Source organism: Lynx rufus, unplaced genomic scaffold, assembly GCF_022079265.1.
Source record: "Lynx rufus isolate CCGP_SWC_20201006 ecotype Redwood Valley unplaced genomic scaffold, mLynRuf1.p SCAF_12, whole genome shotgun sequence".
Lineage (NCBI taxonomy): Eukaryota > Metazoa > Chordata > Mammalia > Carnivora > Felidae > Lynx > Lynx rufus.
The window spans coordinates 8,140,338-8,156,539 of NW_025814826.1; the positions used below are offsets into that span (position 1 = coordinate 8,140,338).

At 44.1% G+C, this 16,202-nt stretch overlaps 1 protein-coding gene across 2 annotated transcripts in view; it reads right to left on the reverse strand.

Moving 5' to 3' along the window:
- The window catches only part of ATP6V1H (ATPase H+ transporting V1 subunit H), a 113,593-nt gene that overhangs the window by 31,632 nt on the left and 65,759 nt on the right, over positions 1–16,202 (reverse strand). For both annotated transcript variants that reach the window (XM_047073925.1, XM_047073924.1), the window contains one exon: positions 14,896–14,997. In XM_047073925.1, the coding sequence (XP_046929881.1) occupies positions 14,896–14,997 (102 nt within the window). The remainder of the gene's footprint in view (positions 1–14,895; positions 14,998–16,202) is intronic.

A 16,202-nucleotide genomic window follows, 5' to 3' on the forward strand; every position in this document is an offset into this window, starting at 1 on the left:
ACTAGAATTCCAAACAATTATAATAGCAAACATTTACACAGCACTCACTACCTGCCGGCTTGTCATCTCTGCACCTCCCATGATGAACTCTTCCAAGAGCTGTGAGTAGTCTAGGCTGGCCATCGGGATAAACCACAGAGAACGGAGATTTAAAAGAGAAATACGCAAGTCAAGAGTAACACTGAAGAAGAAGAGAGTCACAAGGCCCAACGTGCCTTCTTCTCACATACGCGCAAGACTCCCCCACTGCCGCGCTGCAAAATACGGACCTGCCTACTCTGATGACTTAACCGGGCATGAGTTTACCTGACGTCTTTGTAACCAGGCTACTTTTTTGGAACTGCTGAAACTGATACGTATACATGTATAAGATGACAATAATAATATGAGCTCCTCTGCCTCAGTAGCTATTGAGATGCCAAATCCACAGATATGAGACACTAACGGGAAACCGTGAGAGAACGTCACATACAGAATTTATAAAGAACTCTAGTGATTTTTAATCCCCTTAGGGATTAAATTCTATTTCCAGCATTAAAGGATCCAAGGAGGGGAAGGGTGATTTTTGAGTGTTCTATAGAACGTGACGGGCCCCGAGGTAGGTCCCTGCCCTGCAGAAAAGAAAAAGGTGCTGACGGCTTCCAACCCCACGCCAAGCAAACCACACTCAGAGGCAGGGAGGACGGTGGCCTGGTGCCTGACAGCGGCATGAGCCCGAGAGGTCACAGTAACCCACAGCAGCAAAGAGGGGGCTGTGTCAGGATCGGCCGACGTTCCCAGAGCCTGGGGTGTCAAGAAGTTTGAGTGGCACCACGAGCCGGAGGAAGCTCACGGCGGCTCGGCCCAACCACAGGGGCTGCGGTGGGTGGCCCAGAAAAGGGGCCTCCAACGAACCCAAAAAAGTGCTCCCAAGAGGAATTACCAGCTTCAGACATCCAGCAGGGGGGAGAACATAAAGCAGCCATCAATAACAGCAAGCAAGAAACCCCCCCGCTCCTCCCCGTCGCCTCCACCTTCTCCGCTCACCGGCCTCAGGAAGACTGAGGCAACGGCAGGTAAGCTCAGGGAAACAGAGCCAGGAAGAGGTGGGACTGTGGGCCTGTACCTGCTGAGGGCATCGCAAAGAGAGACGTCCTTCCTGCGAGTACGCAGCGAGAAGGACTGCTAAATGTCTTCAACGAAACGCTTTCCGTGATTTAAAACGATCACGGGGCTGTCATCTCGGCATGAGGGGGAAAGGACTGCAACCCACCTAGGCTTTCATCCAAAGGCATGGAAAGACTATCATCACAGAGTAAGTTTCAAAGGGGTTTGGGGGGACAGATCCAAAGCCATTCTTACTTCACTGCAAACTGCCTACTCAGCTGCACGGTCTGTGTGGGTACGGATGAGCCACTTTGGGGGGGCTGGCAGGGCCAGCTTCTCTGTCCTGCTGTTTAACCCAACAGCCCCGTCTGCCCCTGCCCTTGCGTACCCCTCTCAGAGGGACTTCCGTGCTTCGAGAGTTTGGAAGCAGGACTCTGAGACACTCATCCGCTCCCTCTTTTCTCTTCCACGCTGTCCAGTGCCCCCTGGGGTTAATGGGTTCAGTACCAGGAAGGCACAGCACATTCTCCAAAAGTGACTTTATCGGTGAAGATTCTAGTTTGGCCTCTATCTGTTATCTCCGTTGTCAAGTATCTCAAATAGCTTGGAATTCAGGCAAGTAGGAAAGGAATTCTTTACCGGGCCCCCTCTGGATACCTCCAACACAGAAAATACAGCCGAATCTCATTATTTATGGTAGTTGTGTTCTCTTAAAGTCACCATGAACCCTGATTTAGTGAACACTGAGACTCCTAGGGGAAATACAGGAATACGTTCCTGCAAGCCTCTGGTCACGACAGTCTTATCAACCTGTCGATACAAAGCCTTGTTTTACATGTTTCTGTTTGAAGACAACTGATTTAACCTACGTTGTTGACTCACTAACATTGAACTCACGGCCAACAGCGCTAAAACTCCTGCCCGAATGAAGCTTATCTAACGTATGTACTTCCTCCATAAGGCACATCACAGCCTTCTTGTACTTAGCAACACTGAACAGCACGTCAGCACGATGCTCGGGGGTCATTTCACACAGTGAAATCACCAACAAAAAGCACAAAAATGCAAAATACATGACACTAAACAAATCCCAAGGACACCGGCTTACAGCACAAGAGCTAAGACAAGAAGGCAGAGTATCGCCTTGTTTGCCTAGCTGTGCGTCCAGCAACTCAAACGTTCGTTCCTCTGCTCTGCACACGTCCACAGATGATCTCGAAAGCATGAGTATTTGGGGATTATAAATAAATTTTAACCAATAGGCAAATTCACAAATACAGAATGCATAAAAAACGAGGATCAACTGTATGTGAGTAAATATAATCTCAGAAAGCTGCCATATTGTATGTGAAATATGATGGATTTAAAAAACAGAGATCATATACCATTTATAACAACAACAGTAACATTGTTACAGGTGTCAGCTTGCTAACGCTTCATAGTCTTTACCTCATGTAATCCTCACAGCAAATGTGCCGCCTACCCCTCTGTAAAGTGGTTTTTTGACATTTTAAACCCTTGCCCCTTTATACTATCTTCTCATATTACCAGTAGCAAGTAAATTTTGAAGACTTTGGCTTTTAATAATGTACATTATTACATTTATTATATTATTTCATAGTATTCATATTATATTATTAAACATATATATTATTAAGTATTCATATTATATTATTGTATCATTTTCAAACCATAAATGTTACTGCCCTCCACTCTGGAAATTCCAACAGGTCTCACAGAGTGGACAGACAACCTCCACTCCACTGAAACTCACTGCTATAAAAGAGACAGACATTTCCCATCTTCTAAATTTAACTGAACACCAATTCCTTTCAGATTTTACAGGATGTCCAAAATCTCCGATGCGTGAAAAAAATGGTGAGAAAAGAGGATTCCCAGTTAATATATTAACACAAGACATCATTAAAAAGACAGGATATTTAAATGATTTGATTTAGAACTAGATCCGAGCACTTTGTTTATAAGCTATTGCCTAATAGGGAAAAACTTGCTAACTGTATTTCCAAACAAGTTGAGTTGGTAGCATGTTAGGCTTTAAAGACCTAGAATATTATAATACATGGTTAACAAACTCAGTACTGGTTAAGAACTTTTAAGGAATGTACCAGCCGGTGAAACACAGAAACGCAATTTTAGAGTAAGCTTTAAAAATCCTAAAAAGCACAGAACCATTTTTGTTTGTCGTAAAGGTCTTTGTCTTCTCAATGTAATGCTGTAATATTTAACATAGTCACATAAAAGACCCTGGTAAGGATTCTACTGTTTAACATTCAATTCGTGGCTAATGAAATCATATCACACTGTAACACATTATAACATATTATGATTCCACAACATATTCTAAAAATGGTTAAGCTGCATGTATGATTTCATTTACACGCAAGTAGGTACTCTCACGTCCATGTAACAATACACCCTCTAGAGTCTACAAGTTTAATGGCACAGAAATCACTATTCTGTTCACTGTTTTGTATTATTCTAGTTTTTTCCCCTTAACATTTTTAAAAACAAAAATAATACAGGAAAATATTTACCAGACTTCTGAATGGGCAAGTTCTTTCTAAGCATAAAAGTAGTGAGAGAAACCACAAAGGTTTTCAATGGAATGTAAAACATTAATGCCTAGTGAATTAATGAATTTCAATATATGGTAACTGAAACACACATGATAAAAATCTTATGAATAGAATAATACTGTAGACCGCAAACTTTTAAAATGTCTGCTGTAAATGTGGCAACTAAATTCCCTATAAATCACATAAGCAATCAAAATACAAATTGAAAAGCACCAGGTACCAGTTTCCCCTGTGAGAGTTTAAAGAGAAATGAATACATTCATTGCTGCTGAGAGGGTGGTAAAGACACTATTCTCACATGCGGCTGCTTGGAGCCTGAATTGCCCTACATTTAATAATGTTTTTAAGATCTCAGAAGTACTTATATACTTTCTCTCATGGAATGTATTTAAGGGACTAGAAAAAAAGGAAATAATCAGAAATGTTTGCAAAGACGTTCGCTGTGTTTTTATAATAATGAAAAGCTGGAAACATATCAAATAGCCACTAGTAAGATTTGAGCAAATTGGAACACTTTTATCTATAGGTAGCATTATTTATATTTTTAAAAATGTGTCGATGGGAAATACAAAAAAAATGAATAAAAATAGGTCACAAGAGATATTATAATCAACATTTTGGGAGAAAAATGTATGCACAGAGGGAAAAAAAAAAACAAAAATAAATAAACCATTATTTTTACCTCAGGGCTGCAGTACTGTTTTTTCTTTATTATTCTTTTCTGTCTTTTTCAAGTTTCCTATAGGAAGAATGTTACTTTTCGTGATAATTCTCAGTTAGAAGAGAAAAATTAATTGGGTTTTACTGATAAGAAGTTAATGCCACCCTCAGAACAAGTTACTAATTTTTATTCGTATGTGCCATGTTAGGCTTTGTACGAAGAAAAATACAGATACTTACCTCATACAGAAGTGTGCATTTTAAAAGAATAAGGAATGCTTTTGGTAGCTCTTTCTCTCAAATTTACTATGCCCTACTGCGTGGTGAACAACATGCCTCGTCGGACAGAGTTTCTCTTTTTCCGAGTTCACAGTCCGGTGGGGCGGGGGGACACAACCAGGTTATCTCTATGCACACACTGGAAGATGCCACAGAATGAGTACACGTACGGGACACTGGTCTGTGCACAGAAAATCGGACACGTTTTTGTGTTCTGTTTTAATGGCAGTGTACTGGCTTGCCAGATTAAGAAAAGAACTCCTCCATCAGTCAGTATTTCTACTTGCAGACACAGAAACTTGACTACCTAGTTAAAACAGTGAAAGAATTCCCTGAGAGGCAGCTACGGCTCGGAAGGCTGGGGAGCCAAGCGTGAAGGCTCGTCCACACTGAATCGCAATCAGGTTACCAAAGTAGCAGCCCAGCAAGGCGCAGGAGCCTACGTTCACACCGCGGGCACCCAGACACCGGGTGCTGCTGCCTCCCTCCTCGTGGGGCCTGGCCACGGCGGCTGCCCGGAGGCGATGCCTGCTTATCCCCACTGCCCTCCAGCCCTCACTCCTGCTGGAAGTCCGGGGCAGGGGGATCGGGTTGGCTGAGCTAGGCCGGAGGCATGTGGCCGGAAGCAAAGGAGTTTAGGAGAGCACACTGCTGGCACCTTTATCCTCTACAGTGAAGGGGAGCACGTGCCTTGGACGGCGGGAACTTCCTCGGATATAGGAAGACTGTTCATTTATTTATTTTTTATTTATTTTTTTAACGTTTATTCATTTCTGAGAGAGAGAGAGAGAGAGAGAGAGAGAGAGACAGAGCATGAGCGGGGGAGGGGCAGAGAGAGAGGGAGACACAGAATCGGAAGCAGGCTCCAGGCTCCGAGCCATCAGCCCAGAGCCCGACGCGGGGCTCGAACTCACGGACCGCGAGATCGTAACCTGAGCCGAAGTCGGACGCCCAACCGACTGAGCCACCCAGGCGCCCCTAGGAAGACCGTTCAGATGCCGCACTCCTTAAAGGAAAAGAAAGAGACGTGTTCGCTGCGGCATGCCAGGCAGGGGTGGGGGGTGCGCTGGCACAAGCCCCAGGAGGGCATGCCGTGCGATGTTCTGCTGGTCGGAGCAATCGCACTAGCCCCCACTCGTGCCACCGAGTTCTGCAGGCAAAGGGGCACGCTCTCCCGGGAGCAACTCTCGGGCTCTAGTCATCGAAGTGTGATTTCTGGGCGTCTGTCAGGGCCACCGGTGGTCTGGTGCCCTCTGAGGACAAAGCACTGGAACAGTTTTATTCGTACCCCATCATACACATTTGAAAAATAAGGTTAAGAAGCTGTGTTTGTTTCTGTGGACCCTTTACAAGAACTGAACTGGCAGGCACAGCTGACAGGGCAAATTCATTTGGGCCCTTACTTTTCATGCTATTTCCATTTATCGACAACAATTATTAACTTTGCAGCTGGGGAGGGGAATTACTGTTATGTTGTGCTCTGCACCCAAATTTACAAAAACAAGCTATTGAATCAAAAGGGTTTCTTTAGACGACAAAAAGGAGTCGTGAAAATAACAACAAATATGTAAAACAACAGCGAACAGGACCCCATTTTGAATATCGTCTGTAAATGTGCTTGGAAAGACAAATCTGAGTGTGATGAAAGAAAATGACGGGCAGGAAATAGGGTATTTAGTACCGAAATACTTATCACTGGACCAGCAGTACATTCACCTGTCGCCTCCAAAACATTTCCGATATGAAACCTTGTCAACTGATTGACTTTACTGTGTGAGATGGAGAAAGGGACAAAGTTCAAAATGAGACAACGTTCTGACATTCCTGCTGTGTGATGAAGGGTACAAATCATTCCTAAGAAACCCGCCAAAGGAAAAAAGTCCACCACAAAGAACATCCTGTTCTTAGAGAAAGCCACATTTCCTTTCTTTGTAATGTTTAGAATCACATGATGTCAAAAACATACAGTGGAGAAGAGTACAGCTGAGCCTTGAAACACGGGGCCGGGGGAGGTTTGCACACCCAACGCCCCACACAGTTAAAAATCAACATACCACTTTTGATTCCCCATAACGTAACTGCTCATAGGCTATGGCTGACTGGAAGTCTTACTAATAACAGTCAACGAGCACATATTTTGTATGTTATATCACATGCTGTATTCTTACAACAAAGTTAAAGAAAAGGAAACGTTAAGAAAATCGTAAGATAAAATACATTTAAGTGGACCCACACAACTCAAACCAGTGTTGTTCAAGAGTCAGTTGAAACTGCTATCATGCAGGACAGCAGATGCTTTTAACAACTGGACAAAATTACCCATTTCACTACTTTATCAAACACCTAAACAGTACTTATTACTATGTGCTGAGTGCTGTTCTAAGTGCACTACATATGTACTCATTTGGTCTTCGCATTTACAGATAAGGAAACTGAGGCACACGGAGGCTATATGACATGCCACAGTTGCAGAGTTATCACGTGGCAGAGCTGGGACTTGAACCTAAGCAGACAAGTTTAGTCTGTGCACTTAACCACTGTGTAATTCTGTGCTGACGTCTGTGGTGCCCATTAGCTTAGCACGGGTACCGTGCACGTACGGAGGAGATACTCCAAAGATATCTTTGGAGGGCATAATCGGGACACGAAGTTCATGGGCTCACCACTGACAGGGGACTAGTTATGTGCAGCAGGGAGAGTTACTGCTCCGTGGAGAAAGGGATTTGACTACTGCCTTGGAACAACAACGTGCCTACTGATCTTGTTAGTGTTAAAAAGACAAGTGTGAATTTGATCAAGTTACAACCACTGAGTGAAGAAAAACACGGGGCGCTTAAGACTGCCTTTCTAAACGGAAGCACGTCTTTTGTATTTTGGAAAGAACTTATTCAATTTCCTTGCGGGCATGATTTTTCCTTACGTAGTAGGGAATGATCACCATTGGTTTCCTCAGTATGTGACGCATAAGACAGTATTTTTAGCGACGACACCAGTAAAGATCCTTTTCCATTATTCTAAGTCACTTAGCAATGCAGTCGTCATCTTGAATAGGTTAAAAACACGAATAAAAATATCAACGTCAAATCTGAGATACCAACGTAACTTTTCAGGGTGACCGCATTGTGGTAAAAATGGACACATCCCTGAAAGTTTGAATTTTTTCCAAATCTTAGTGTTTTTATTTTATTCATGGAGGAAAACAATGAGAACTACAGTTAAAAACCACATCCACAAGCTACAACGGAGTTTAAAGAAATACTTTTATATGGCCAAATGCAGCCACAAAGTTGTTTTGTCTCTGTCTCACACATAGCAACATTCCATTTCCCTGCTTTTACACGGGATGGGCCGGTCAACTTGGTACACGAACTAGTAAAGCAGACTTCAGTGAGAAGTCTGAATCCACATACGATCTGAATACCCAGAACTATCTTCAAGAGACTTTAAACTGTTGGGGCGCCTGGGTGGCGCAGTTGGTTAAGCGTCCGACTTCAGCCAGGTCACGATCTCACGGTCCGTGAGTTCGAGCCCCGCGTCAGGCTCTGGGCTGATGGCTCAGAGCCTGGAGCCTGTTTCTGATTCTGTGTCTCCCTCTCTCTCTGCCCCTCCCCCCGTTCATGCTCTGTCTCTCTCTGTCTCAAAAATAAATAAACGTTAAAAAAAAAAAAAATTTTAAACTGTTGAAGCCATTCCTGCCAACTTACTGCAGTGAGTTAACAGTTTTTCAAATTTAGTAGCAATAAAAAATAAGAAAGTGCATAGAGAAAGTGTGTATGATTCAAGCATTGTTATCGATACCTCAGTAAAAAGATCACACACAAAATAATGTCTATAACTGGCACCAAAGAGTTACCAGTAATTTAAACGTGAATTAGATTTTTTGAGTAATGATTAATTTTTAAAATATTTGTTTCAAATTATGGGTCTGCTAACCCACTGACTATTTATTAAGTTTGAGAAACACTCCCATGTGGGAAGATGTGGGAATGACTTCACAGAGAGAGAATGCTACATTTTTTCAAGCAGATTCAAAGAGAATGAGAGTCTTCAGGAGCTATGTGATAAGAAGAAAATACTTTGAAAATATATCTCAAAGAAGAGGGAGCAGAAAACCGTACAGAAATGAAGTTACTCTGAGATATACTGGTGAGGGGCTTCAAAAAAGAATATATATACTAGTCCATGGGTCCATGAAAGCCACTGGAAGGACAGCGAAAAACAGTAGCGTGCCGGAGTTTCAGGCAAAAAAAAAAGACTCTTAGGTAGCGTTTCAGCACTGAGGAGGGATACAGTGGATACCACCAGCGATAACGCAGCCTGAAGAAGGTCAAGCCTGGGGTGCGAGATAATCCCTCACCAGGAAGACAGTAGGAAAGGGAGAAAAGCAGGGATATGGCAGCGACGGATTATGTGAAGGCCTAACAGCCTTGGGAGCAGCAGTAGATGTTGTGTAAAAACAGTGTATCCATAAGACACATTTGAAACACTAGCTGGTGGTAACAACTTGCTACCGTAAGAAGGTTAAGTTCTTAAGTTTTTCACCACCTTTATGATTTTAGAATGAGGATATATCTAGATTTGCCTTTTAGCTTCCCTTTCCAAGAGTACTATAAATAAGCCCAGTTACATATCTAGGAAGGATCCATGTATCATCTGTTTTTCACATAAAACATATCTTAGATGGGCTAGGGACCCTGGCTGTTAGCTATATATATATACATATATATATATATATATATATACACACACACACACACACACACACATATATATATCTACATATATATGTGTATATGTGTGTGTATATGTATATGTACATATATGTGTATATATGTATATATATGTATACATATGTGTGTGTATATATATATGAGTAACATTTGTCTTTATCTTATCTAAAGATCCTCAATTTTTTCATAATAGGCTATTTTTAAATGGTATTAATGTTAGATAGTTCTTAATATCACAGTGTTAAGAACTACGAAAGGTCTTGGCTTTCATCCCACTTGCAAGCAAGTAAAGCTGCCACAGTTTCATAAATGCGGGTAGAAGACATGAGACTCCTGGGTCAGAGACTGATAGTTTGTTACTCACGGTAACAGCAGCAGTAAGAATATTAGCACTTTGTGCTGGTTCCCCAAGCCACAATTTCCGTAAGAAAACCTGAAGAGAGCTAAATGAGCCCTGCACACACAGTGTAAAGAAGAGGAACCTTGAACTTAGGGAACCCACAACTCTCATAATGGACAGTAAGCATCCTCTGTTCCTAGGAAGGCATCTATTTGAAAAGGGCATTCAGCGCCCCAATATGCAAGAAGGGCAGAAAGGTGAGATAAATATCTCCCCGCATATACCCTCATTTGTACATCATCTTGTTTTCTGGCAAGTTTACCTGAATACGTCACTCCACTGGTCACTGTGAATAATCCGGCTGATGCAAGCAGAGATCAAATAGCACCAGAAAAAAGCCAACCTTGCACTACTGTTCTTATCCATGTGCCCCAAGGTCCTAGGCCTAACCAGCTGAAAAAATACCATAAAGCACCAAGGTCTACTTAAAATTCAATGGCTTTCCCCTTAAGTTTCTCTATTGACCTTTATACTTGGCATTAAACCAGGTACAAATGGATACATTAAAAATGTGCAGATTCAGGGGCGCCTGGGTGGCGCAGTCGGTTAAGCGTCCGACTTCAGCCAGGTCACGATCTCACGATCTGTGAGTTCGAGCCCCGCGTCAGGCTCTGGACTGATGGCTCAGAGCCTGGAGCCTGTTTCCGATTCTGTGTCTCCCTCTCTCTCTGCCCCTCCCCCGTTCATGCTCTGTCTCTCTCTGTCCCAAAAATAAATAAAAAACGTTGAAAAAAAATTAAAAAAAAAAAATGTGCAGATTCTTCTTCGGCTCAAGAAGGAAGTCTAGAGCAATTCTGTCACCTAACTTGGCCAATGAGTTGAAGGTAACTTGAGTGTCTTCCAGTGTTAAGGCACACGGTATCACTGATCACTTCTTTTTGGGAAACTCCACTGTATCAGCAAAGGTAGCTCCTTTTAATAGAAATCTCCACATTCATATAAGAACCACAGGATCAACTGGTAGCGTTTCCTTAAATAAAAGGCTCCTTATGACTACCCCTAATGTGTAAGTTTTGGGAAGGGAAGCAAGTTAATGCCTGGCCTTCATACAGGAAGTATAACACCAGGAGTTGATACTCATGGCCTCTGCAAAGAAAGTGTTTACAACTGTTGGGCCACCCAAAGAGATCTTCATCGGCGGTGGTGGTGAGGCGGGGACCAGGTGAAGGCAGAAGTTGATGGTGCCCTCGGGTGGCTTCCCAGATGGATGATAAACCTTAGGGGTCTCAGTTCAAGTCAAATGGCTGAGTCTACTCCTGGTTTTAGGAAAGACTGACCTACTTATCTCTGGTAGCAGATGGGTGACATTTATCTGCCCCTTGGAATGGCTGAGGGAGGCTGAGGGATAGACATAAAGAGCTACTGACAGGTATTTTGCTTGGGAGGTGCAAAACCTCTTATTATCCCTTTCGTTTCCAATAGGTTTCTCAATAAGGCTAAAGGGAATGGCCATCAAATCGTGACAGCGCTCCCTGGAGGTAGATGACAGACGCAGCAGTCAATTAAACATAAAGTGTGCAACGGTTCACAGATCTTCAGGAGGAAAGCTCTAGGGAAAATTCACTGAAAAATAAAGATTAAAATTCTCCCTCCCCTGTGTCTCTGGGGAATGAGGTATTTTTCTGTTTGCAGGTGCTAAGGTTGTTACCTTTCCACTGCTACCAAATCCATGTGTCCCAGCCCAGCAGCGCTAACTTCACCACTTTCCAGTCAGTGACTAAATGCACGCAAAGCTTTGGTCTAGAAGGGTCAAGTGACAAGAAGGACAAGAGCACTGCTGTAAAACTTGCAGAGATGGGCTATAGGAATGACGTCTGCAAGATGGCTGAATAAAAGACATCCTTCAAATGCATCTCCCCTCTTCAACAGCAATAATTTGGCATCCGACCGTGGAAAAAGCACCTTCATGGGAACTTCGGGATGCTATCTGGTGCACTCTCCAACTCAGGAAAGACATTCTGAGAAGGCAGGCTCACACCCAGGCAGCTCACTCACTGACTGTGGTCCTAGCCACAGGCCCAGAAACAGCTCTGTACCCTGAAAATTCTGCTACAGTCCCACTGGCTTTGGTTCTGCCACCAACAAAATACGCCAAGGGACCCTGGAGGAGTCACACCTACCTGTCCGTCAGCTAACAGGCACGCAAACCTCAGTCCCACTTGTGTGGATCTGAAATAGCTCTTCAACAGGCTTCAGCCCCTCTCTGCTGAGGTCTGGGACCCGCTGGGACCCAACAGATTCTGTCGAATTCTGAAAGGGCACGGTAACTGGTCTCCAGCCCATCCTGGCCAGTCCCCAAACATTCGTGCTGGCACAGAGACCCAGCAGGAGACTGCAGGCTGCACCCCTAAAGACTCTGAAGGGTCCTATAGGTGGCTTTATCCCTATCACAGAAGTAGTCTACCAGCAGGCCAGCCAGTCTCAGGGACCCAGCAGGAGACGTCTGACAATGCTCCCAGAGATCCTGAAAAAGCCTAGACTCAGCTCCAGCCCTTCCCAGTCAGTCCGTGAGCAGTAACCCACCTGCACCCCCGAGATCCTGAAAGGGTCCTAAACTAGGTTCGAGTCCCTCCAAGCTGCAGTCACAAGCAGTCCTGCCGACATAGGGACCTGGTGGGGGGACACTCACCTCTGTGCCTCAGGAGACCCTGAAACGGTCCTAAACTCGGCCCCAGCTCCTCCAGCCAAAGTCAGGGAGTAGTCCAACCCACCCGAGGGACCTGGTGGCACGAATGCCCATCCGTGCCTCCGACGCGAAGTACGCAGACTTCAGTCGCAGCCAGGAAACCAGAAATAGCCCTGGAGCTTGGTTCTAGCCCCTCTCAGCCACGGCCCCGGGCCTACCCTGCCCACCCAGGGACCCACCAGTGACCAGGGACTGGTCCCCTCCTGGGACCTGGCAGGAGGTGCACCCATCCACACACCTGGTGAGAGGACAGCTGACTACGGACGCAGCCACGGAGCCTGAAGTGGACCTTGTCCCAGCACTACCCTACTGAACAAGGGACTGGAGACAGTCCCAGACACCTGAAGACCAACCAACCTGCCAACCGTGGACCCCGCTGCAGACCCATCGCCGCGCATAACCCGCTCTGACCCAGCACGAATGGGATTCCAGAGGTAATCCCATCCGTTAACCCAGACGACAGAGAAGAGGCCATTAACTGCTGAAAATGGTCTTTAAAGACTGAAGAGGTATTAGCTCCTTCAAATGCACAGACATCAATGCAAGGCTACACAGACCACAAGGAATTAGGTAAGTCTAACACTACCAAAGGCAACGAACAGTTTCTAATCCCATAGAAAGATATATCTAAAATTTGCCTGACAAAGGATCAAAATAATCATCTTACAGAAGCTTAATGAAATGAAAGAGAACACAGACAACAGAACAAAACTAGGAAAATAACACATGAATGAAAGGACAATAAAGAAACAGAACTTATAAATGGAACCAAGCAGCGACCCTGGAGCCGAAGAATACAATCACACAACTGAAAAATGCAACGGAGAGCTTTACCACACAGACTTCTGCATCCGCCACACCTATGCCGTCTGCCTCTGAAGTCCGCCTGAAATCAAGTCCTATGCAAGACCAGTCACAAGGGTCTGCTGGGTCAGAAGGAAAACATTCTGCAGTTCAAATGCCGAGTACTCCAGGAGCTACACTAAATAATGTCCCACTTTCCCTAGGGTAAGTACCAATATCCTGAGGCGTTTCCACACACACGCCTAATTCTTCTCTCATTTACCCTCCAGAAGAGCTTGGGGTTCTCTCTCTCCCCCTCGTTCTCTGCCCCTCCCCCACTCTGTCTCTCTCAAAACATATAAACTTCAAAAAATTATTTTAGAAAGAAGATTTAAATATTTATGCACTACAAGGAAAAAGAGGAAGCTGGGAAGTAATTGCGGAATGTTAAGGTATGCAATCGCATCTGTGGCTCTTGTCAATTTCTGCTCACATTCTAAGACGTTCTGGGCCCACAGGACACTGTTTTGTGATAAATAAGATAAGCACTGTTCTATGTCTCATTATAGATAGCTTTGACGAATGTAAAATGCTAACAATAACAGTAATGAAAGCAGCTAACACTTAATGAGTACTGACCATGTACCTACTGGCACTATTCATCTCTGTACTGGGTTAACTCATTCAGTCCTCACATCAGCCTCATGAGAAAGAAATATGACTACCACCCCAATTTTATAGATTAGGAAACCAATTCGCAAGCAAAAGAGCAATAATTCAAACCAAGGCCTACGCATTTCCGCTTTTCCACATAACATCAAACAGCCCTCGTATATCGTTTAAAGTTTTCTCCCTTGATATAATGTTGGTACCTTAATTTCTCACATTCCCCCCAAAAGCCTGTCTTTTCTTTGTTAATGTGTCTAAGTGATCTTAAATTATGTAGCCAGCATCATCTCCTCTGTAAAGCCTTATCTGTCTCCTCCCACGTGAATTCCTCTCTTTTCAATACTCTGGAAAACATACTTCTATAACATCTATTATAACTTTTCTTTACGGCTGCTATATTTCCTTCAACACTGTGAATCTGACAAGTTCAATAATAATGTCTCATCAGCTCTGCAGCTACTGGTAGTAGTCGAAAAATAACCAGCAGACACACAATGGCTATTGAATTAAAATCATACACAGCGGGGCGCCTGGGTGGCTCAGTCGGTTAAGCATCCGACTTCGGCTCAGGTCATGATCTCCCGGTTCGTGAGTTCCAGCCCCACGTCGGGCTCTGTGCTGACAGCTCAGAGCCTGGAGCCTGCTTCGGATTCTGTGTCTCCCTCTCTCTCTACCCCTCCCCTGCTCACGCTCTGTGTCTCTCAGTGTCTCAATAATAAATAAACGTAAAAAAAAAATGTCAATTATAAAAACCAAAGAAAATCCTGAACATAAAATTTCTAATGTGACCTCTGCTGGCCACTACACAGTAGTATTACAGTTGTACGGATACTTTTATACTACCCGTTTTTAACAAGGTTTATCATGATGCCCCATATTATGGCCATCTTGATTTCCCTTACTCCATTAGCACTCTGCTAAACTAGTCTACTTTAAGGTAAGCACATTAGTTAGGATTTTAAGCTGAATGTTGCAGGAAACACTAGTTAATGGCTTTTCCCTTACCGTTTGCCTCGTGGATAATGCCGCACATATTCTCCAACATCATGAGCAGCGACAGCTAAGACTTGTGGGTCATCGGACACCTCCAGAAGTTTTGTCAAAATTCTGAAATACATGTAATCCAAAGAGAGATTGACTTCTAGCTGTTCCATACAGCACAACAGAGCACAGGTATAATGCAAGTATCTCCTGAAAACAGGCATTTATAAATATAGTCGTATTTTCTACAGATCTTACTATTATGCACAATGCACTACACATAATAAATCACACGTAAGTTTGCAGTTTCAGCTTTTATACATATGTAACAGGGTACTTTCAGATTCACGATGCATACCTCACCCAAGTCCTAAAATACCAGGAACTCCCTCCTCTGCTCTCTCAAGACAGACAACTACACTGAGTTAATGGTGAGTTAATACACGACAACCACTGAATCCTTGACAACTATATCCTGAAAGTTAAACATCTGTAATCCTTTCGTCGGTAAGAAGAAGTTACTCGAAGCTGCGATCAAGACGGAACATGCGCCCTGAGCACACACATCCCCTCTCTCCCTCTCTCTCCAAGTCTCACGAAGGACCTGAACCTGAACTTCACAGGTAAGACTAAATGCAAAATAGCAAGTGAACGTCTTCGGAGAAGACGGCAGCCCAGATTCACACCCCCGGCTCCCTTGCCGTCCTCCTACTTTCTCCACATCAACCACACGGGCAGAGTGTCACCACTGCCGGAGCCCGACAGTGCTTGTGACAACGGGAGCCAACCAGACACACAGAAGGCTCCCCTCTGCCGGGAGCTGGAGCAGATTTCTGCCTCCTCGAGGACCTGCAGGGAGAGGACTCATTGCCCCCAGGGGGCGCATGTGTCCTCTGCAGTGAAGGGAGGGGGGTGCACCCCCCCCAGAATCCAATCCACTGGGAGAGACCTCCTTCATCTACTTCGGAGCGAACGTGAGGGGAGACCATTCAAGGAACAGGTGACTCGTGTTACTGACATTGCTCAAGGGCACAGAAATAGGAAGAAAACTTCTCAACTCATTCCACAAACAGAGCATAACTGGGACAACCAATCGGAATGAGAACTTTTCTTTAAAGTTTTATTTATTTATTTTGAGAGAGAGAGAGAGAGAGAGAGAGCGAGCGCCACCGAACTGTGAGATCAAAACCTGAGCCTAAATCAAAGTCAGACGCACAAACGGCTGAGCCATACGTGAAGCACTCTTAAAATTCAACAATAATAAAAACAACTCAATTTAAAAATGGTTAAAAGACCTGAACAGACATCTCACCAAAGAAAACAGCTGGCGA